General features: G+C 40.1%; 1 protein-coding gene across 1 annotated transcript in view; it reads left to right on the top strand.

Moving 5' to 3' along the window:
• LOC139709363 (uncharacterized) overlaps nucleotides 1-24,822 on the top strand; it is a 46,401-nt gene that overhangs the window by 708 nt on the left and 20,871 nt on the right. The window contains exons 2-8 of the mRNA XM_071621320.1: nucleotides 3,823-4,119; nucleotides 4,999-5,184; nucleotides 5,931-6,030; nucleotides 8,109-8,290; nucleotides 18,059-18,265; nucleotides 19,826-19,963; nucleotides 20,797-20,910. Coding sequence (XP_071477421.1) covers nucleotides 3,904-4,119; nucleotides 4,999-5,184; nucleotides 5,931-6,030; nucleotides 8,109-8,290; nucleotides 18,059-18,265; nucleotides 19,826-19,963; nucleotides 20,797-20,910 — 1,143 coding nt within the window. The 5' untranslated portion in view covers nucleotides 3,823-3,903. The remainder of the gene's footprint in view (nucleotides 1-3,822; nucleotides 4,120-4,998; nucleotides 5,185-5,930; nucleotides 6,031-8,108; nucleotides 8,291-18,058; nucleotides 18,266-19,825; nucleotides 19,964-20,796; nucleotides 20,911-24,822) is intronic.

Below are 24,822 nucleotides of genomic sequence, written 5' to 3'. Positions count from 1 at the left end.
GTTATAAGGGATCAGAACCGTCACTGTCTGTCGGGCAGAAGCTTGGCAGTCCAGTATTATGATGCCTATATCTAGCAATCAGAAGGTCATTGGTTTTAGTCCAATCCAAATATATCTGTACAGTGTATATGCCCATGTTTTGTGATTAAAACACCGAATACCTGGTATTTATTTATGTCAGTGAAGACCAATATGAACAAAAAAAAATGAACACATGTATTATAAGCTGCATACATGTAGGTCATTACACCAGATCACAGTTATAACCTTCACTCTGCCTTGTTGAAGCAGTTCATCACAAAATGAACAACTCTATTCTTGTTGAGTCGAGGTATTTGCGATTAAAGATGCTAAAATCAGTGGAAAAGAGAAAAGTATTGGATATTTTTAATCATAATTTCAAGAATATTCCTTGTTATTTAACAAGTGAGGTATCACTGGAAAGGTTCTATTTCTCTCTATCGGATGATGGGCTTACTTTAAAATGTTTAAAAATAGCACTTAGATCATTTTGCAGTGAAACTCTTCATTGGGCATTTGGCCAATGATCTCATTTGAGTCATCCTTCCACACAGCTCAGTCTCCTTACCAGTTCTAATCCGAATGGCTTTCTTTTCATGGTGAAAGCCTCCTTTAATCATAGTGGGGGAATTCACTGCACGACCTTTGACCTTACAACTGACTGCGTCTCCCTGAGCCAAACACACAATCCTAACACTCCTCTTTAGCCAGTTACGTGTGTGTATATATAAATGAGTAGCTAGTAGGAAGCGAAGCACTTTTATTGATCATTCCAGCAGCTGTATTCTGTAAGCAGCTGTATCTGTAAAATGGCAGGGATGGGGGGGGGGGGGGGGGGGGGGGGGGGGGGGGGGATGCTCAACAGGGGATGCTGTGAATAGACTGCAGTAGAATTTCTCTCTGTATCCTGACACAGGAATGTCTAATACTCTCTCTGATGTGGTAATCATTATTACTCTAGTCTTATTGATTTATTATTATTATCATCATCATTATTATTATTATCATTCCATTGAGATACATGTAATACACAAGTGTCTCTCTGATTTTATTGTGAGAATGGGAATAAAATAGACCTTATCTGTGTGACTAAGATAATAGTATGTTGTGTAGTACCTTTATTAAACAGCGTGATGGAGAGGGACTATTTACATGTAATTGCAACCATTGTGATCATTATTATTTATGATTATTGAGTCTACTGCTGAATTCTGAACCCCCTACTCCCTTTACAAAAGTTTATAGTTTTGTGAAGAAATTCTGTGATTGCTTGCAGGTAAATCTGATTCAACCATGAATCCTATTTTGACACCTTATAAAGAATTTTCTAGAATAACATAAACGTATATTATTTTATTATACACTATGATATGTATATTTCTTGGGGGTTTTATGTTTAACAATATTGTTAGTTGGGTGCTACGTGTATTTGAAAAACTAACAGCATACTATTGCGTATCAACGCTGATCCCAGCATGAATGTGATCATATACAATGTATACATATACATATATACATTTTTTCAGTCATTTCTTTACATACGGGTACTCCACAAAAAAATCTAAAGCGAATTTAACCACTCATGAAATCATTGGGAAGTTTTGATTCACAGAAGAAATTTGACTCGCTAAATATAAATATAGTTTGTACAGTATTGTAATCAGACACCTGAAGAATTTAATTCCTGTTACCCATTTGTGGGGGTTAGACCTGTTATAGGTCTAACCCCCACAAATGGGTAACAGGAAATGAGCAGAAAACATCAGAGAAGAGATGTAGTCTGAGAAGAATAACACAAGAGCTGTTACTTTTAGTGCAGAATTCAAGATCTAATTTTAGCCAAGTTGGCTTCTGTTTCCTGCCTCCTCAGCAGAGCATGGTAGAAGCGTCAGACGTTTTGACGGTTCCATTTGTCTGTCCCTCTTTCCCAGATCTTGGGTGGTAGAAGGCTTCACGGTGCACCACGTATTCCTTCTTGAGTATGTGAGTGACCCTGAAAAGGGTCTACCCAATCCCGTCTTTCAGGGCCACTCACATACTCAAGAAAGAATACGTGGTGCACCGTGAAGCCTTCTACCACCCAACGTTCTACCACCACGGAAGCCTTCAAAGATTTCATTTCCCAGATCTTGTTTTTCATGTCAACTTGATACAAGTGAAGCATTTGCCAGGACATGCAAAAGTACATGCCCAATCTTTCCAGTCAAAGGATAGAAGTAGGCTACTTTAGGTAATACCATAAGCTATTTTTATCTGTTTTGGTATGTTTTATTTTATTCTTCTTTTTTTTTGCACAATTAATGATCATATTTAGGGATAATGGTAGGGTGTCTATATAGTGTGGCAACTCCACCTCATAGACTGCTACAGGCACAGTAATATAAATGTTCAGTGTTTATTGGTGCGATGGTTCCGAATCTTACATGAGTGTACAAGTTTAACCGTTCTATGCAACAACGCGAAGCTGAGTTGAATACAACAGTTAAACTTGAAGGTACAAATGTGACTGTGCACCTCAAAACGAACATAAAGTCGCACACACTGATTTTGCATGAGGATTGAAAATAAGTGAAATGGGTCAACCTAGCCAAACTTGACTTTTTCATATTTTCTGAAAGAGCGGGTTTTCTTTTACATTATGCTAAAATTTGGTATCATAAAACGGGCAGGAAAGTGTGTTTTTTTAGCAGTTTATCTCGAACATTTTTGGTAGAATAGTGTGATTAGGTGTGTCTTTAGAATCCCTTTTTTATTTCTGAAAAACCTTGTCCACACTCTTCACTTTCAACTCTAATAACTTTTGAAAGAATAGTGCTACTGCTTTGAAAGTTAGTATTAATTATGAACAGAATGTGTTAATGAGGCATGCTTAATTTTAGTTTAATCTGATAATTCCTTCATTGTTGTTACTCTTGTGGTTTACTTCCCGTTTTTTGTCCCATTCATCGCACAGCCAGCACGGTTTGGTAAAGATTAAGCGCTTGAATAGACACTGTACTTCAGAGCCTTTTTTCTCAGTTCACACTTTTCCCGAGTTTGTGCTTTCTTTCCAATATTTCGATAGGTTAGGAGAGTCCATTTGATTTGAGTTATACATCATTTTAAAGCTTAAAGTCTGTTCTTTCAGAATATGGTCTTAACTAAAAATTCATGTCTGGCGACTTTTTGTTTGTTTTGAGGTGCAGGGTCACAAATGTAGGCACAGCCAGTTGGTGGGGAAAGACCCGGTTGTAAACAATGCAGTGTGTTGAGGTGAGACTACACCTAGGCTTGCAGATTTTATCGTCAAGTCTCGTAAAGGGTTGGTATGATTTGGAAAAAATGTTTTGAAAACATTAAGAGATGCTCAGGACTTTAAATAGTTGCTTGGCAGCGTCCCATTGGGCAACAGCTAGGGAAGGTTGATGTGAGCTCATCCATGTCACAGCAAATGGATATTTGTGGCAACCAAAATGATAATGATGATGATGGTGATGATGATGATGATGATGATGGTGATGATGATGGTGATGATGCTGATGCTGATGATGGTGATGATGATGATGCTGATGCTGATGATGGTGATGATGATGGTGATGATGCTGATGATTGTGATGATGACGATGGTGATGCTGATGATGGTGATGATGATGATGCTGATGGTGATGATGATGATGGTGATGATTCTGATGCTGATGATGATGATGATGGTGATGCTGATGATGGTGATGATGATGATGATGGTGATGCTGATGATGATTATGATGATGATGATTTTAGAGTCACTTTGGTTTCCTTTCCTTCCCATCCTCTTCTGGACAGATTCCCGGCAACCTGGACCAGCCTAGCATCCTGGCCAAGTTCACGCCGCAGCAGGTGGAGCGGCTGAGGCAGCTGACGAGGATGAAGCAGCACCAGGCGGCCCATCAGGCCCAGGCCCAGGCCCAAGCCCAAGCCCAGGCACAGGCCCAGCAGCAGCAGCAGCAACAGACTCCTGGGGCAGCACAGCTTAAGCAGATGCAAGCCTCGGGTCTCTTTCAGCAACATCAGCATCAACAACAACAACAACAACAACCACACCAACATCAGCAACAGCAACAACAACAGCAACAGCAGCAGGTGCGTGACCTTTAACCCCTTTTGCTCATATGGCAACTTTAAAAACACAAATATAAGTGTAGTCATACTTAACAACAATTGCTCAAGCATGATTGACATAGATAGGTTCGATGCGACAGCCATTGTGATGAGTATTTTCAGTGTCAAATATGATTACGTGTACACCACGGTACGTAATATGTTTATAGCTGTCTATGTGCCACGGTAGTCATTAGTGAGAGCTAACCCCCGTACCCCTAAGGATCACCGTTTGCCTCAGGAGCTGTTTACGAACTTCAGCAGCATATATTTTTTTGTGGTGCAAATGTCAACCAAGCTATAGAAAGCTGGTCACTATGTCTCTCTGTGCCACTAGATGATCGTTGCGTTCTCTTTTTTGTCACACTATTTTTCAAAGACAAACATAATTTCCATCACTATACTCTTGGATACTGTCAGATAAACCAGAGTTCTGACAGTCATCAATAGCCTTGAAAATTTATGGATGTTTGATAACATTTTATCAGTCCTGGAGTGTCATCGATATAATCATATATTTAAAAAAATGAACTGAAACTAAAGGAGAAGTCATGAAAAATTAATTCACCATAAATGTCCTCCATTATTACTATCGACATTACTTTCAGTATATTGTTTAATATTGTGTTCATGTTTTATTGCTGGAATCCAAAGTTTATGAGAGAGAATGCAGACGAATGTCAGTCTGATCTTTAGTTGTAGCCTCGTTAAGTCACAGGGAAATGTATTTTTCTAGAAGGTGCCAGAACTATGACAAGCCCTGCCAAAGTTTCCAGGATTGTTAGGAAGATACAGGCCATCCCCAACTGATACAAAGTACTTCTCGCAATGTAAGTAGCTTTTGAATTGTCTTGGTTGTAGCAGCAGCAGCAACAACAACAACAACAGGTGGGACCCAAGAGCAACATCACGCAGATGTTGCAGGGCGGGGGGCCTGTGGCCTCACCCATGGGTGGTGCGCACGGTGGGGTCCAGATTGGTCTCAACCAGCTCCAGCCCAACGTCACCATCACCACGTCGCAGCCCCTCTCCCACACTATGACCCAGGTGAGGCGTGGCTCCCCCTACACCCCTCCCGATCCCTGCCACACCCCCCTGTCTATCCCCTTCCCCACACTGTCCCTCAATCTCAACACACACCCATACATCTTTCTACAGTGCACTCCCATTAAAGAATGTGCTTATAACTACATGTAATTACAATGAAGTAGAAATTCAGGCTCCAAAATAATAATCTATATCTTCATATATTTTAATTTTTTGTTTTGATTTGACAAAATATTGATAAAAACAAATTTTGATATAAAGAAGAAAAACTGCTGGTCCCAAGGACTTCATTATAACTAGATTGCCCACATCACTCTCAAACCTGTGTACAGCTCTTATCCTGCATTCCTCTTCAATGAGTGCATCCACATGCATAGAACTCTCTCCACAAACTCATATATCTGCCACATCCACACCTGATGTCAGTCAGACATTTCAAGGATTGAGGTACATAACTACTTTAGCAAGTAATTTGTAAAAGCTTGAAGGTTACACTGAAATCAACCGGCCTGCTATTTATTGTGCGGTGCTTGACAAGCTTTTATGCGGCTCCGGATCATCATGCAATAAAAGAATTGTCTGATTTTCTCCCTTTTCTTATAGTTGATTCAGTTTTTTGGGGGGTTACATGTGCAGAGTAATGCTTGTGATTAATGAAACAATTTGTGCTTTACGCAAGGGTGAAACTCACCACCATAAATGCAGTGCATTGACCTCGATTCCTTTTCATCTTTCTTGTTGCCTAGGCGACCACGACATCATCGGGGCCCAGAGCACCCACTGCTGCCCTGGCCGCGGCACAAGAGATCTTAAAGGAGGCTGAGAAACACAGAGCACAGCCTCAGGGTATGTTGGGTGTCTGCTTGTGTGTGAGAGATAGGAGTGACATTTTCATGGCTTAACCCTAAAAAGACTGGGCAAAAGCCCCACCCCCCCCCCCCCCCGACATTTTTCACGATAAAACTGTAACGTAAAAAGCTCGCGCTGCGACGTTTCGTGACTTTTTTCTTTTAAGTCTTGCGCAACTTTTGAGACCAAATTCGCGACGCCAGGGTACGCGGTTCTGAAGTTACGTAATATTTCGTAAGTGCATGTCAGACCCAAAATTGCTCAAAAACGTGATTTCATGTACAAATCCAATGCAAATTCTGTTTCTGACCAGAATTCGTAAGTATATCATTATTTTTACTTTTACTGATTAAAATCAATTAATTTCATGTTGTTTATGATTGGAATAGTGTCGCCGATGATTTCCATCGAAAAAAAACTAAAAAACAAAAAGTTAAAAACAATGAAATGTATGAGAAAAAATTTTGATACTGCCATTTTTTTATGTGCATTCAATAAGATTAAATTTGAATAATTGTGAAATAATTACCTATTCAGTTTTGTAGATTACCTTATGGGTGACGCGCGTGCCAATTTTCCTTGCGATCATGCGTCAATGGCCAAGATCTAAAGGAGGGCCCCAATGAGCCCCCCCCCCCCCCCCCCCCCCCCCCAGTCCTGCGAGGCATTAAAATAGCCCAGTCTTTTTAGGGTTAAAGGTTGTATCTCCCTTTTTCAGAAGTCAGAACATTTTGCGTGGTTAAAGAATAATGGCTCCCAAATTCATGTTTGAAATCTTACCGTAATACACTTTATACTATTCATTCTTTAAAGAGAAACGAAAAATACATTAAACACATGTCACTCAAGAAAAGGCTCCCTTTTTGTAGTGAGCATGATGGGGTGTTTGAAAAATGTCCAGGACTGGAAATCTGTTTCCTCCTCCATTACAAAGAAGTTTCCTGTTTTATCATTCTGAGGAGAGGTCTGAATAACTTACCTTTAATATACATGTACCATCTTATGGGAGGAATCTAATTCTGAGGGATGCAAAAGGGACACACAAACTATAAACCCCCAACATACACCGTTTTTGTAGTCCTAGTCACAAAAGTGAATATGGAGATAAACAGGCCAAATTTTAGGGGTTGACTTTGTACGTTTTTTATCTTTTTGCTGATGTACACAAAACAATACATAAAATATATATTTATATAATGACGAGGCTGCTTCCTATGTCTTTTCTTTTTGAATGTTTTCTTTTTCTTCCACATTATGTAAAGAGTAGGGTTTCATTATATGGAAATCATGTTTGTTTAGGTTTTTTTCTAAAATTTGTAAACTTTGCAGCGTTCACCAATTTGCGCACCTGTCGGGAGTGCCTAGTTTTCCTATTTGCACAGGTGTATGGGAGCTATTGGGAGTGCATAGAGATTAACTAATCCCCCCTAATCCCTACCACATCACCATGGCCTTCCTGTTGGATTGAGGCTCATTGCTGCACTTGAGTGGACTTACGAAACTTAAACTTGACGACTGTGTTAAGTTTGGGAAAGTTGATGGAATGCTTGTGAAAAAAGCTTGGCAAGAGGAGCTATGTGCAGGGGTACATACGTGTAAAGGATGAAAGCGAAAACATGTGAAGCAACAGTCTTAGCCCGGCTGTTCCCTTTAGGGACTACTGAGTTTTAAAGGGATTGTATAGTTTTGGTTGTGGTCTGAATAACTGGTGGAACCCACCTTTTATTAGGACCACTTTGTTTTGGGATATCTCAGCCGTTTCAAAACTGATATTCATCCAACCACTCATAAAATATGAAAGACATACAATTCTAAAAGGAATTCAAAGTTTTTATGATGAAAATCCATTTTGAAATGGTGGAGATATTCAAACACAAAATGGTCCAAGTAAAAGGTGGGACCCATCTTTTATTAGGACCACAACCAATACTATACCATTCCTTTAACCCCTCCACCCCCCCCCCCCAAAAAAAAAAAACCAGCAACAACAACAAACAAACAAACTAACTAACAACAACAACATCAAACACAAAGAATCTCTTATCTTCTCCTTTCACTCATTCAATTGTCCTCAGTCGGTCAGCACATGCAGTCACAAGGCATGAACCAGTTTCCCCAGCAGCCGGGCTCCGTGGCGCCTCCGGTGAGCAACCCCGCCCAGAAGGGTGGTACCCCGGGGATCCCCACCCCGGTCAGCTTCGGCCCACAGGGCCCAGCTCCGCAGATCCCCCAGCCCGCCGGCATGATGTCCGCTCAGGCTATGCATCCACAGCAGCAGCAACAGCAACAGCAACAGCAGCAGCAGCAGCAGCAGGGGGTAAGTGGAAAGAATTCAACTTGGTAGTTATTTTTAAAAAAAAAAGTTTATATGAGGACCACCCAAAGTGGGTCCAGTACTAAAGGGTACAGGGGGGTGTTTCATAAAGCTGGTCGTAAAGTTACGAACAACTTTCGGGCGACTGGTGATCAGTTCTGCTGTGCTATACATATTAGAATTTCCATAATTCAGCACAAGAACTGATCATCAATCGCTCGTAAGACGTTCGTAACTTTACGAACAGCTTTATGAAACACCTCCAGATATGGTAGTGTAGGGAGATTGGACATTATTATCAATTACTTGTGCTAACTTGAAATTTGGTAATTACATGCGAGATGTGAGTTTAGTGACTATCTTCAAGTGTCCAAGATATAGAACAAATTCATAATATACAGATAAAAGAAATGGTATTCATTTCATTACCGATATATTTGTATTACGTAACAGACTGGCCCCAAGCACCAAAGGTAATTCTGAATGATGCCTTTTTACCCTTTAGTGAGACTCCAAGATACCTCTGTGGTATTAGGTAGTAGAACCACCCCAAGTTTGCTGTCAGTAATGCATGTGCCATGCATCTTAGGCGTGACAGATTTAATATAGCGAGCGTTCGGCCGCGTGGGGAATGCTCGCGTTCCTCCTTTTGTTAGGGGACGCCCCTATTCCTCCTGCGTGCAGAATGGGGGGTTTAATCCCTCTATTCATCAGCCTAATGAGGGCGTTCCTTGGACGCAACAGAACGGGCTTGCTCACAAGTCGCATTCATGGCGTTCCTCTCCGCTTTAGGAACGCAAGGATTATCCCAACCACGTGCTTTCCGCGCACGGCTTCACCTTTGAAAAGAACAATTTGCGCCGGCAAGTGCACAATTCATGGTGGACGCCAGAATTCCACATCGTTCTTGCAAGTTAAAATAAATCGCGTGGCAAAAACGAGTGAGAGAAATCGCGCACTTCAGACAGTTAAACGATTGCGACTCCACATGCTCGCATACGCTACGGAGTAACATTGCACGAGTTCGCAAAATTCTCACGACTCGCAGTTTCCAAGCGTCATGAACAGGATTGGTATTCCAAAAGTTTTGCCAAAGTTTTGCGATTATTCACAAGCAATAATTCACAAGCGAGAAGTTGCATTCTGGTTTACTTTTCGATGACATTAGTCAAGGCTCGACACTTACGGGGCCACCAAAAACGCGCGTCGGGCCACTGAAATTTCAGAAATGAAGATTTTGGTACGATCGGGCCACCAAAAAAGTCGGATGTTTGCCTTTACTTTCGAAAATGAACAGCGGTAACAATCGGCTCCGTAAGATGCTAAAATAGATGTCAGATGTTTACTCTTAATTTTGGAAATGAATAACGGTAATATTCGACTCCGTATGATACTAAAATAAATGTCGGATGTTTGCTTATACTTTGGGAAATTAATAACGGTAAGAGTCAGCTCCGTACGGTGCTTAAATTAATGTCAGATAATTGATTTTGCCTTCGGAAATGAATAAGGATAACATTCCGCTCCGGAAGATGGTGAAATAATTGTCGAATGTTTGCTTTGACGTTCAGAAATGAATAATAATGATATTCAACTCTGTATGATGATGAAATAAATTTCTGATGTTTGCTTTTATGTTCGAAAGTAAATAGCAATAACATTCAGCTCCGGAAGATGCTAAAATAAATGTCGAATGTTTCCTTTGACGTTCGGAAATGAATCAGAGTAATATTCAATTCCGTATGGTGATTAAATAAATGTCGGATATTTGCTTTACTTTCGAAAGTAAATAGCAATCACATTCGGCTCCAGAAGATGCCAGAATAAATGTCAGATAATTGCTTTTACTTTTGGAAGTGAATAGCAGTAACATTCTGCTCAATACCATGCTAAAACAAATGTCGGATTTGTTATTCCACACTGCTCGATTGATAAAAGAAAAACTGTTACGATTCGCTAAAGTTTGTTATTATGCTGAAGGTTCGCTTTTCTTTTTTATATAAGTTTCGAAATTTCGGACGTTATATAGCTGATACGAAAACGAAGTTTCTTACCACGAATATGATAATTTCTTTACAGATAAACGACCCACCTTTTTTTCCATTTTCGGATGAATGAACCATCTGAATATATTTTTTTTTCCCGGAATGATGAATATCGTGCAAAGAAGTAAACGATGTCACGTTCAGAAATAAACCCATATATTCCCGTCACAGGAAAAGATTCGGCGTTTTTAATTTTCTTTTAGCCAAAAATGACATAAGTTTCGTACCATGCACGTAATTCATTCTCACATTTACGAACCTTCGGAATAATGCCACAAATGGTATTAGCGAGCCCTAATACAATTTTGGATTAACACATTACATAAGGCATATCAAATTTGCGTGTTTTGCGGGTTCAGCAAAAAGAACCATCGGATTTACGAACCTTATTCTTCTTTCGGAATAATGAACATGAGGCAAAGGAAATAACGATGCCATAATAGGAATTCAAATTATTTTCTTGCCTCAAAGATTTTCCATACTTATTTTCCGAACTACTAACCCCCAATGCCAGACTAAAAATCCGAAAATTAAATAAGCTCTGCTTTCTGATGTTTTGTTAATCCCAGAAATTACAAGGAACAAGTTGTGTTATTCGTTTTCAGAGTAACGTAATTAATTTGATATCCCGATAAATGCACCCTTAGAATCACAAAATTCGTGCGGTTTCGGATTAATGAATCGTATTTATTTTTCACATTAACGAATATCAATACGGCAGAGGGAATTTTCGAGAATATTATAGCGAATCTTATTTAACTTTCGCATTACAAGAACCTTACAGGTGCAACGAACATCAAAATATAAGAACGATGTCAAACTAAAAATTGAAACTGTATAGTTGCTTCAAGAATTTTACCTCCCGTCTATATTGCTTTTCCGATCTAAATCTAAAAATGAAATAAAACAAAACAAAACAAAACACGATGAAACGCGCTATTATTGCCGAACATAGAATACATCCCCATAGGTGGAACAAAATAACAACAGAAAAAGATGCAGAGAGAGAATGATGGGCGGGAGAATGGTCTAGGAGGTCGAAGATCTTTTGTGTGTGTGTGTATGTGTGTGGAATTGAATATTACATGTACATGTTGTGCACAGAAATCTGTCAAAGTCTGTCAAAGTGTGTCAGAGTCACGAGAAATCAAGTTTTAGTTATGCCTATATATATAGATATAAATGTGGATTCTACAGACTCTAAAGCTACGTTTACACCATGTTCCCGGCGGCCAAGTTATATTTGCCTGAGATGCAGTGCGCTGTGGGTATACTAGCATATGCAGTTGAGACATTCTCCTGTTCCCCCCCCCCCCCCCACCTTCGCATTCTAAGTCTTGTTCGGATCGTTCCAGTCCTCGCCCCGGCGAACTTCTATAGCTATCACACGCTGTTCTCACGGCGTCTGATCAGGCTATAGACTATCAATATTTTCCGTCCCGTCCCGCTGCGGACCGCCTCCAAGTTTTGTTAGGGTCTATTACGTGCCGTCGTGTTTCATTGCATTCATCCCATTTTATCAAGGCATACAAAATTAAATTCCTCATTAGCACCGGGACTGCCGTGGCAATTTTTTTTTAACAGTTTAAGAATGTGACACGGCATCCACGGCAATCACGGCCTGTCACATTTGCCTATCTCGTCTCACAGCGTTGTTTCACGTCCGTCCCATTTTGTCCGTGATGGCCTGAAATGTGACTGCCGTGGTTGCCGTGAACATGTGTAAACGCGGCTTTTAGCTTTACATAATCCAATTCCACATCACTTTAAACCTTAAATACGAATATTTGTACGCTATTGTCAGTAGTTCACTTTCTAAAAAGCAAAAACAAACGAACAACCAAACAAACGAACGAACAAGTAAACAAACAAAACCATGACAATCTCTTAAAATTCAGGTTCTGTTTCCGTTCAAGCTCACAACCTGATTCTTTCCCTAAACGAAACAATACAGCAGTCGTTCTTTATAGCGACGCACGACGGCGTTTACGCTCCTCCTCTGTCACTTCATAAGGCGAAAGCATTCTATGAGGAGTCAAAGAAAATCATCCAATTATAAGACGGTATCTATCATCGACCAATACGGCAGCCTGATGTGAACTTCGGTGTGTTTGTGTCCGTGCCGCAAAATGAATACGTCGGTGCGCTTTTGTGTGTCGGGTGCATCTTTAGCAAGGAGCTACAAGTTTTGTTGCTTGTAGCTCCATGGCTGTTATTGCTGCCCCAAAACAAGGGAAGCAGAAGAAAAAGGGCATACCTGCTATTAAGAAAAGCCTCTTTTAAACGAGGATGTTTCTTGCTGCTATTCCCTTCCGATTGTAAAAACTAAAGAGGGTGCTTTATAAGCAATTATGAATACCTGAATTGAAAGGACCAGAGGATACCCATTCTGTAGGCGACGTAAAAAGCATAGGAAAGCCAATTGAGACAATTGGTGCTGGTCAGTCGTCTGCCGAGATCATGGTAATTGCATGTACAACAGTACTATAAACCATCAAAATATATACACGAATGTAACAACTTACGAGCGACTGGTGATCAGTTCTGATGTGCTATACTTATCAGAATTTCCATAATTCAGCACAAGAACTTATCATCAGTCACTCGTAAGTCGTTCGTATCTTTACGATCAGCTTTATGACCCCCCCGCCCCCCCTTCACTGCGTTTCAAGCAGTGGAATATAATTATATCCTAACAAAATATAATAAGATTAAGGCATTTCGTTTTCTAGTTCACGAACTTTCGGAATAACTTTTTTATTTTGTGTGTGTGTGTGTTCTTGAATATTCATCAAAACGAACTTAATTGCATTCTATGTGATTAACGAAATTTTGGAATAATTAATTGCAGACAGAGACGAAAATGACCGTTACTGTTTCTTGCATATTTCTCAGTTTTTATGTTCACAACGATGTTCCTCGCTTTGTGATTACGTTTGGTCCATCCATCGCGTTTCCCGCAAGCTTGAAAAAGGAGCTAAAATTCACGCAAGGAGACGGGTTTTCTTCCACGAGAGACAAATCATTTGTAGAAGATGCACCGTCCTTCCCGCCTGTTATAAAGATAACCTATCATACACTATATACGGCTAGCACTGTATGTAGTACTGAAGAAATTTTTCCTGGTGAGAGTCGGTAGACTTATCCGTTCCAGGCGCGGGTAAATTAGTAAGTCTTCTCTCAGGACATTAGGTTTTACCCAGAACTTTACGGAATCCGCATATCGTCTTGCTGACCTATAAGAAAATAAGCCCAAACATTACATTTTGCCAGTTAACAAATAGCCAGGTTAATTATTGTTGCACAAGTTGTCATTATAATACGCTTTGCAAAAAGTAGGCTTACTTTCAATCTTCACTGATGAGCTCTAAACAGCCCATTACATAACCAGGGAAGAGGGATAATTACATTCATAGTTTAAATGAGTTTTCTTAACCCGTTCCTCCCATAATTCTCCAAGAGCCTGAAATGCTCAAAAGCGAGATTCTCTTTGCAGGTCGACTTGAGAATGGACAGGTTGGTATTCCTCCTGTGCGGAAGCAGTCAAGCTGTAGGCCTATTATGACAGTATCCCCTTTCCATGGTCAACTACAATACCATGTGCCATCAAACAATGAAAGTATCGATCGGGCACCAGGTATAGGTATGAATAGACATTGCGCTAATGGGCTCACAAACTCTTTTGTTGTACACAAGAATATTGTCACTGGAGGCAAGTATCTACTGAGCTGAGCCTCTATCGCTGTGTACATCTTAATTCGAGTTTTATTGCGAAAGAAGCACATATACGCGAAGTTAGTAACGGCAATGCACAAAACACAAAAATCTTGAGAGCTTTTGAAAGAGCGGGATCCGAAACATGGACCCGTTTCTAGACACTGTACGTTTTAAATTTGATATGAAAAAAACAAACGCATATTCCCCAAAGTGCATGCAAATTTGCGATTTAAATTGAAGTGCGTTGCTGTGAAGATATGCGTGTGAATTCGTATGATTCTGTCGAGATAATTTTTCAGTGCCGACTGAGTTGAAAGAGGATGTGTGATTTTCCTTCCCTAAGTCGCCATATTTTTATTTGTTTTGCTTACATTTCTATTGCCATACTCTGAAAATTAATTGTTCTCGCGCTCCGATTCGCAACATTACCGCTCTGTACGGCGCGGGCCAGTCTGAAATAAAAACAAGAAAAATTGTTAATCCGGAAACGACATCTTTCGGATTACTAACCTTCGTAAAGATAAACATCTTTCCATCGTCGAACTTATTTAACTTTGGACTGAGATTTAAACCTTCGGAATAGCGAACTACAGTAACAATAATTTGCTACTATTTTTTCATCGACATTTCGTGAAGCACGATGCGTTTCGGTAGTTTGAAACGTGTTAATGTTGCGATGTCTTTCCCCTGCTAGTGCAGACTAAGTTCAATCATGGCGAAAGTTCCGTTACGAAATAAAAAATGATTCAAGTCTTTTCAACAATAACACGCTTCGGTTTATAGTTTTTATGCGTTTAAACGCAGTTTTTAGTTTCGTACAAAAACCGCAAGTCTTTTCTGCAACGCTCTTGCGTTTTAGATACAGCGTTGCTTGTGATTTGATGGACTTGCATTTGACTATTAGAATTAGTGTTTAAACGCAATTGAGTTTAAGTTTCTTACAATTTTCTAGTGTCGGATGATTATGAAATGCAAGTCTTTTCAGCGTTCCGTGTTTGATGGACTTGCATTTGATTTTGGGGGTTGCGTTTAATTCTTAATTTTGCGTAAGAAGTAAAAAATAATGCAGGTCTTTTCAACAATAACTCACTTCCGTAGATGTTTAGAGATGCGTTTAAACGCAGTTTCTTATAATTTCGTACAAAAAGTATGTCTTTTCTGCAATGCTCTTGCGTTTAAATACAGCGTCGCGTGTGATTTGATGGACTTGCATTGGATTTTTAGAATCGCGTTGAAACGCAACTGAGTTTTAAAGAAGTTCCCTACAATTTTCAAGTTTCGTATATCAAACGCAAGTCTATTCAGCGTTCCGCGTGATGACATGGACTTACAATTGCATTTGATTTTCAGAGCTGCGTTTAATTTTTAATTTTGCATACGAAAAAACAAACAAAATAATGCAAGACTTTTCAACAATAACGCAACTCCGTAGATGTTAAGAGATGCTTTTAAACGCAGTTTCTCTGTAGTTTCTTTACGAAAACCTCAAGTCTTCCCTGCAACGCTCTTGCGTTTGAATACAGCGTTGCGCGTGATTGATGGACTTCATTTGATTTTTAGAGTTGCGTTTCAACGCAATTGAGTTTCAGGTTCATACAACTATTTTCTAGTTTCATACTATATCAAACGCAAGCCTTTTGGCAGCAACGCACTTGCGTTTATGTGCAAAGTTGCTCGTGATTTGATACACCTGCATTTAATTTTCAGCTGCATTTAATTACATGTAGTTGCATTTGATTAATTTTCTAAAAACGGGCCCAGGTTTCTATTAACGCTTCGGAATAATTAACGTTAGAATATTCGGATAAACAGAAACACCTACACGTGTATTTCATGTTCTGATAATGATTTTCTACTAGGACCTTTATGTGTACAAAGTTTTTGCGTTTTGAGAATAACGAGCAGAAAAGGGGGAAAGTGAACTGCTTTGGGTAGCCAACTACATGTAATTCTCCAATGTAAATGAATGTATGCCCTTTCATTTCTGGCGTACAAGACAATATGGACGCATGGCGCGAACGCTACCACGCCATACACTAGGGAATTACCGATTAGAAATGCAGCGAATCAGAGCGGGAAAACAATTTATTCTTTTTTAAGAGAATGGCGATAAGATTTTGAGCGAAAAATTATGTCGACTTAGACGAGGGAATAAACACGTATTTCAGCTCAGTTGGCACTAAAAAATCAGGTCGACTTACGCGAGTTGTGGACTTATAAATAATGTCGACTAAGACGAAGAAATTTTCAAGGAATAACAAGACAAAAATCTGGACTGTTTTATCGTGTCGACTTAAGCAATGTCGAGGTTTACTGTACTAAAGCTCCATAGTTTCAGCAGAGCCAGATGTGTATGTACCTCCCTGGTTTCAGGAAGGAGGTACTAGGCGAGCTCGCCTGGTACCTCCTTGGTTTCAGGTGCAGGGAGCTCTCATCAGCTAGCTCTCGCCAACTACAGCACGTGTCTCCAACAGCATGCACGTATCACACACAGCACAGGGTTACTAATACATGTACTATACATAGCCCCTCTTCCCTCCCAGGCCCCATGCAATTGACACGATGTTTACGACCCATTCAGCGCGTACGCAAATTCCTTTACCCTGCGGTTTTTGCCTGGCGGCAAACCTGCTTTGAAGTTCCTGGAAATTTCCACCAGCTTGTTGCCTGGCTGGCACGGCCATGGGTGTCAAGTTTCCGTCAATCTACCTAGCTATTGTGAATGTTTTTCTTATACACTTGTCACTTCATTACACACATTTTGCTTCACCTGAGAAGCTGCTTACAAGAGTGGTCTCACGCTCATGTAAGGGGAACAAATACTATATTTCGGATACTATTTCAGATACTTCTTGATTACGCCTCTCATCGACGCAAATTAAGGTAATCACAGCGTTACTAACGCGTAATAGTGCAATGCCTTTCGTGGTTTCATTTGTTTGCTAGTTTGTCCGTTTTTTAAGCTTCCATGAAATCAACTGTGTAAGTGTTAAGCACAAGACAAAGGGAAGACTTAATCCGGGCGTTCCCGAACGCTGGCTACATGGAGCGATGGCTTCGTGGTCGATTGGGTGCAGTGAAGTTGACGCTATTGTGTTCGAAACAAAGGCACTAAACAAAAGACTTTTAAGCTGGCGTTCCCGGAACGCGGACGGCATGGGCGCATGCCAAGCTCGTGCCAAGCTGGCTACTTAACAGATAAGAAGGCATGCCGGACGCGGGCGAACGCTCGTGAGATAAAATCTGTCACGCCTTACGTACTGTAAAACGAGGAATGTTTGCGTGCATTTTAATTTTGTGAATTTTGCGAGAGCCAAGATTAGCGAAATTAAAATGCACGCGAAAGTTCTTGTCTACACTACATGCATTGAATGTTACAGGCAACTCACGAATATGTCATGCTGCGAAAAAGGCTGTCGGCTCCAATTCGCAAAAATTTCATGCCGCAAAAATAGTGTGTTTTACAGTATGTAATGTCTTGCAGGCTGGGACTTGGAAGACAGTGTTGTGAGTGTTTAACCTGTTGAGGACGGTTTGAGTTTGCTACAACATGCATTTCCCAGTGACGCTTGCCCAAGTATACTCGGGACTCATCCTCAATGGGTTAAATTCACAATTAAGAACCACCTTGGTGGATTGTGAAAAACATGTCGTCCCTCTTCGAGAGAGAGAAAAGTCAAATTGTAGATATATGTAGGGCATCTATGTTTCAGGAGGCAATATTTTTGCAAGTTGTTGATTTTGCGAAATATCATCGATTCACAAAATCTTTGGGAAAAAAAAACCACCTCAAAATATGTTGTGTATACAGTGTACATGCTACATTCAATCATAACCCTTGTATACTTTGAGTGCAGATTGGTGCCAGTACCCAATATTTTGTGCACATTGTCCAAAGTTGCTGATGCAGAAATATTAAAAGATGTTGATTGATTGATTGCCTTTACAGGGAGCAAATATAGGCGTAGCCACCAGAATACCCCAGCCAGCCCAGTTAGCTGGACAGCCGCCCCAGATGGCAGGACAACCACCCCAGATGGCCGGACAACCGCCCCAGATGGCCGGACAACCGCCCCAGATGGCCGGACAACCACCCAACCAGGTCCAGCCCCCTACCCAGCAGATCATCTGGACCGGCTCCTTAGAGTGGCATGATGTGAGATGCTTTCAAGATTTCTTCTCATCTCCCTCCAAAGAGCTTCTCTTTTAGTCCATGTTCATCTGCTTTTTGATGATTTTTTTTCTAGCTAAAATTTAGATTTTAGATCAAGTTGTATTAATGTTCCGTCATCACTCATCCAGTTGCTGAACAGGCTTTGATAAGAAGCACCGTAGAAGTAGAAGTAGAAGTAATATGCAAAATAGTGAATGGTCACGAGTGCGATGGTTCAAGATTTTGCACCGAGTGCGAAATCTTGTTCCATTACACGAGTAAAGACCATACACTATTGGGTTTATACAACATTTCGGACATCAACAGATGCAGTCTACATAGATTCTTGAATCTAGCACAGAAATGACAACCATTTCCGTGATGATGGGGAATGAGTAGCTGCACAATCACAGTCAGCCATCAAGTGTATTAGTACATACATATGCCAAACAGAGCGGTCAAAGTTGTTTTACAAAAATGAGTGACAAAAGTACGCGCTTGCAAGCGTGCTTGGGAATTCTTGAGTGCGCACAACAAACGTTTGTTTATTGTGACATCAGAGCCGTGCAATGGAAAACATGCGCTATCCATTTTTGCTTAAACAAAATTGGTGATGGGCAATCGACCAATGGGATAGCTACATTCTTTTTAGCGGTTGTATAATATGTGTTAGCATCTCACTTCAGTAGATGCTAATTTCAGCCTGTAATTGCTCTATGTAAATCAGAGTATTGACCAATCAGACTATTGACCAAAATGTATGGTATGAAGTGTTTGGTTTTTTTTCTGATTTTTCATTCCTCATTTTTCATTCCTCCACGCATTCTTTTGCAAGTGATAACTTTTGTTACCACAGTGGTTTGCCATAATTTATGTTGCAATAATTACTGTGAGGCCATACTGTATATGACAAATCTTTGTCACAGGAGGCAGTATTTTTGCAAGTTGCTAATTTTGCAGAAACTTATGGATTTGTAAAAGTTGCAAACACAAAAATAGTGTAAAAACTACATGTACTTTGTACTGTAAAAGTGGAACTTATTGCAGTGTGGAACTATTTGTGCATTTTGTGTGACATGAAACGAACGCAAATATAAAAGCATTCAAATGTTTTGCATGTAATGCTACATCTATATTGTTTTGATTTTGTAGAAATGAAAACATATAAAATTAATTTTACCTGATGGAGCGTTAAAAATTGAATGAGCAAAAATGTCCACTTTTACAGTAAGCAATATGATTTCCATTAATCTAATTTGTTATATTTTTTCGAGATGAAATGTTTGTAATCATAGAAGATACTGTAAAACGAGGAATGTTCGCGTGCATTTTAATTTTACGAATTTCGCAAGCGCCAAGATTCGCGATAGAAAGTTCTTGTCTACACTATATGCATTGAATGCCAGTGGCAGTTCGCGAAAATTTCATGCCGCAAAAAAGGCCGTCGGCTCCAATTCGCGAAAAATTCATGCCGTGAATATATCATGTTTTACAGTATACAATCTGTCTGTGACTCACTCATTCTCTTGTTCTTTTTACCTGCAATACATTGTGCTCTGCCAGCGGTCAAGGACAGTGCCAAATGACCAGAAACTGACCAGGTCCGTCAACTGCCACATCCTCTCCCAGCCGGACGCCAACCTTAAGACGGACAGCTGGCCCAAGCAGCTCATCATGCAGGTCATCCCCCACAAGTTTCTGGTGAGCAGCAATGCATTAGGGATGGTTTGGGGAGGAGGAGGAGGGCATGAAGCTCATTGCTATGACAGCAATGATGATGATGATGGTGATAATGATGATGATGGTGATGATGAAGGTGATGGTGGTCATTATGATTATTGTGGTGATGGTGATGGTGATGGTGATGTTGGTGTTGATGATGTTGACGGTGATGGTATTGATGGTGGTAATGATGGTGATGATAATGGTGATGATGATAACGGTGATGGTGATGATAATGATGATGGGGATAATGGTGATGATGGGGATGATGGTGATGATGAAGTTGGTAATGATGAAGATGGTGATGATGGTAATGGTGATGATGACGATGGTAAGATGATAATGATGATTATGATGATGGTGATGATCATGGTGATGTAGGTGGTGATGATGATGATGGTGATGATAGTGGTGATGGTGATGATGGTGATGATGATGATGGTGATGTTGATGATGATGGTGATGATAGTGAAGGTGATTATGGTCACCGTGATGATGGTGATGTTGGTAATGATGGTGATGATGGTAATGACGCTGATCTTGATAATGGTGATGTTAGTAATGATGATGGTGAAGATGATGATGAGGTGGAGTAGGAGAAGGGGAGGAGGAGTGTTATAAATGTCATAGTTGATGTTGTGCTGGAAGCAGTAATAACTATGACGATAATGATGGGGGTGTGATGATAAGGATGATAATAATGGTAGTAGGTGATGGGAGGGTGACAGGATTGATTGTAAGGGGAAGTCATTATTTATTATTTATTATTTGAGCATGGAGTTGAGATGTTATCCACTCTTCTCCTTCTTCAGCAACAACTCGGCACCCTCGTCAAGAATAACAAGACCGTGTTCTTCCAGTTTCCCGACAAGGACAACGATTTGCTGTCATACAGGGCACTCATCAAGTCAACACAGAAACCCTTCGTAAGTTGGCGATTTCATTTCCTGTCCTCTTTAATGCCCCCCTCCTTGTGTTTTCCTCCTTAAAAAATCATTCTCTCACTATTTTTTTATTGTCAGAGGATGTATTTGTGGTTATTTTATTTTTCACTATCTTCCTTTTGTGTGGCTTATGTCAATTTCCCATTTAGAGCCCCCTTTACTCAGAGAACCTCCAGAGAATTGCCAGCCCAGTGGGGGTCAGAGAAGCCCCTGTTTAGAGTTCCTTGTTTGCTGGCATGAGATTGGCATACATTTCCATGGAAACCATTGGATGCGTGTTTCTCCTCGAGAGACGCAGGCAGTTTTTACGAGCGCACGTGTGCATACTCGCACCAAAGATAGTACAGCAGGGTTCTCGCCAGGAATTTCTTCACGCTTGTCGGCATTTATGCGCGCTGTTCTGGGGGTGGGTAATGCTCAATACAACACAGATGAATCAGATGAATCGCCGCTAAAATGCCACTAAATGCGACATTTTCACGGAGATGTAATGAACGTTGTGAGGGGCATATTCTCACAGACACAATGCAGAAACTCCATACATTTTGTTAGCGGCAGTTCCTAAATAATAAATGAAAGAGAAGTAGGTGCCGATGGTGGAGGTTCCGATTTCTTTTAGGCCTTTCCTGTTTCACTGTTGCAATAATTAGCCGTCTCTGCATCGCAACTACGCGCGCCGTGTTGCTTTCTCGCCGTCTGCTCGACCACGTGGTAGGCCTATTGCATGCAGATGCGCGAGAAGCGATCGAGAACTTTCGGGACATGGTTGCACTTTCCTTTCTGGGTATACTGCGGTAGTTTGGCTGTGACATCAAAGAGATATCATACAAAAATGTAATGATGGTCATTATTCCGAAGGTTTGTTTAATCATAAAATGAAACGATTCATGAGTACTTCGAAGGTTTGTAATCGAAAACAACAACAACACCAAAGGTCGGTACTACAGATGAATGTTCAAAATAAAACTGATTTCGTTCGAAGATTAACAAACATTTTTTATTTTTTATTTTCCGATCAACGAACCTTCAGAAAGGAATCTATCATCTATCATCATGATTGCTTCAGAATAAGAAAACACCCTTTTGGGGCCGTTGTTGTATTCCGAAATTATACTGGCAGAACATTCGAAATAACAAAACTGATTTCGTTTGGATATAAACGAATATTTTCTCCTTTATAATTTTTCTATTAACGGTCATTCAGAATTAAGAATGTAGAGTATTATTTTGCCATTATTCTTTCGGAGTAACGAACCCTGAGGGTAAGAAAACTGTAACCGTTTTCATTTCTTCTTTATCGTTTTCCGATTAACGATCGTTCAGAATTAAGAATCTAAAGTATTATATCGTTATTCTTTCGCAGTAACGAACCTTCAGAGTAAAAGAAAACTGTAACCGTTTTGGGGCCGTCGTTTTATTCTGAAATTTCACTGACGGAAACGTTCGAAATAACAAAACTGATTTCGTTGTGAAATGAACGGACATTTTTTAAAATCATTTTTGGATTAACGAACCTTCAGAATAAGGAATATAGCATTATTTTTTCATTTATCTGTCGGAGTAACGAACCCTAAGAGTAAGAAAAGTGCAACTGTTTTTTGGGCAGTTTTATTCCAAATTTCACTGGCAAAACGTTTTAAATGACGTACTGATTTCGTTTTGAAATTTACGGACATTTTTCTTTATTCAATTTTTGGTTTATAACGAACCTTCAGAATAAAGAATCTATTATTATTTCATCATTACTACTTCTGTCGGAATAACAGACCCTTATAGAGTACGAAAACACGCTGTTTTGTGCCGTCGTTTTATTCCGAAATTTCACTGACAGAAACGTTCGAAATAACAAAACTGATTTCGTTGTGAAATGAACGGACATTTTTTCTTAATCATTTTTTGGATTAACGAACCTTCAGAATAGGGAATCTAGCATTATTTTATCATTAATCTGTCGGAGTAACGAACCCTCAGAGTAAGAAAACTGCAACTGAGTGTTTTGGGGCAGTCGTTTTATTCCCAAATTTCACTGGCAAAACGTTTGAAATGACGTACTGATTTCGTTTTGAAATTTACGGACATTTTTCTTTATTCAATTTTCGGTTAACGAACCTTCAGAACAAAGAATCTACAATTTATTATTTCATCATTACTACTTCTGTCGGAATAACAGACCCTTAGAGTACGAAAACACGCTGTTTTGTGCCGTCGTTTTATTCCGAAATTTCACTGGCAGAACGTTCGAAATAACAAAACTGATTTCGTCGTGAAATGAACGGACATTTTTTCTTAATCATTTTTGGATTAACGAACCTTCAGAATAAAGAATCTAGCATCATTTTATCATTAATCTGTCGGAGTAACGAAAAAAAAAATGAATCTTGGCGGCGATAACTGATGCTGGTGTAGAGAAAAACAAAGACAGCTCGCTCAAAAGATGCTTCCTTCTTTCAGTTTATTTTCTCCCCAGTCATTCCTATCGTTCTCCTCCCATGAACCCCTGCCATGCAGGGACGATGAACAAAACAAAATGTTACCGATGCTGCAATGAAAAAAAAAAAAGAAGAAGAAAGAAACACGTCCTCAAAGCAAATTATCTACACTTTTCAAGTTGAACAAATTGATGTTCGTAATGAAGAATAAAAAAAAGCACGACCTCAAGCAGTGGGGAAACTTGATATCATGGCTTGTGGAAATTTCCATGAAATTTCCACGAAAGCCAGGTGTCAGATAAAGAATGTCGCGCGTACTGCCACCTTGCTTCAGTGGTCGTAAACAGCGTGTACATAGCATGTAAACCAACTGGGAACATTGATGAATGATCATCATTTATTTTCTGCCCGTGAAGGCCCCCTAACCCACCTTTTAACAAACCCAAGCCAGAAGCACGTGGAGCATTACGTATACGTTGAACTTGAAAGACCATCATGACAGAATTACTATAAATTTCGGCCCGGAGAAGGAAAATGGAATATTCACGAATGACGTTTACAAATCCATAGAAATTGAAAAGGCTAAAATGGAACGCATGGCTTTTTAGATTAAAAAAAAAAAATAACCCACTGAAACTACCAAAACCTAAATAACAATTTGCATTTGCTTACTCCATCGCAAGTTCTTTTTTCTTTTCTTTTTTAAACGAAAAATGGAGTTAATTTTCTCTCTGCGGCAATGCTTTGAACGCATCTAATTTTGCGTCATTGCCGATGGCCAGCTTCCTAAAGAATTGATACGAATCCTTTCAAATATACGAAACAAAGTCTAAAGATCCTGGATCCTGGCGGTGAATTTCGGTGGTATTATAAATCCTGCTCACTATCAAAATTTAATCATCTGTTCATTGCGCCATTTTATATCGTAATTTCGTGAGAGATTACGTCATATATGAGATCCCGCTAGTGCGCGCGCCACTCAATTCGTTAGTCGCCGCCATCTTGCTAACACGCGAATTTCTGTGCTCGGAAAATTCGCCGGAATTGCACTTGAATATTCAAGTTTTCGTTCGAGTTGGATCGACGTAATAGCGAAAGTTACCTCTACGGGAGGTTTTGCCAGGTTTTTTCTGGTTTTAACGATCATTCTTCAGCTGAACAGCAACGGAATTTATGTCTTCGACCAACGTTCCAAACGTGGGCGGCGCAGCCGCACCACCGCTGCTGACAGCAGTCGCGTCCCCGGCAGCCACCGGCGGGGGTCGCGGAGACCAGCACGCACAAGAGTGCAAGCAGAAAACTGCGACAGCCAAAGGTAAAACGCCTACTAGAGCCGGCAAGGCAGGTACTAGTAATAGTACTACTACAACAAGCAGTGCTAACCCTAGCGGTAGTACCGGTGCAAACAAAACAGTGAAACCACCTGCCAAACTGGCCTCTAAAGTTTCAACTTTGGAAGATAGAC

Source organism: Diadema antillarum, unplaced genomic scaffold, assembly GCF_040938485.1.
Source record: "Diadema antillarum isolate AM-2024a unplaced genomic scaffold, OU_Dant_1.0 seq00001427_RagTag, whole genome shotgun sequence".
Lineage (NCBI taxonomy): Eukaryota > Metazoa > Echinodermata > Echinoidea > Diadematoida > Diadematidae > Diadema > Diadema antillarum.
Note: the sequence above shows the minus strand (reverse complement) of the source record. Positions and strands in the feature narration are given on the sequence as shown.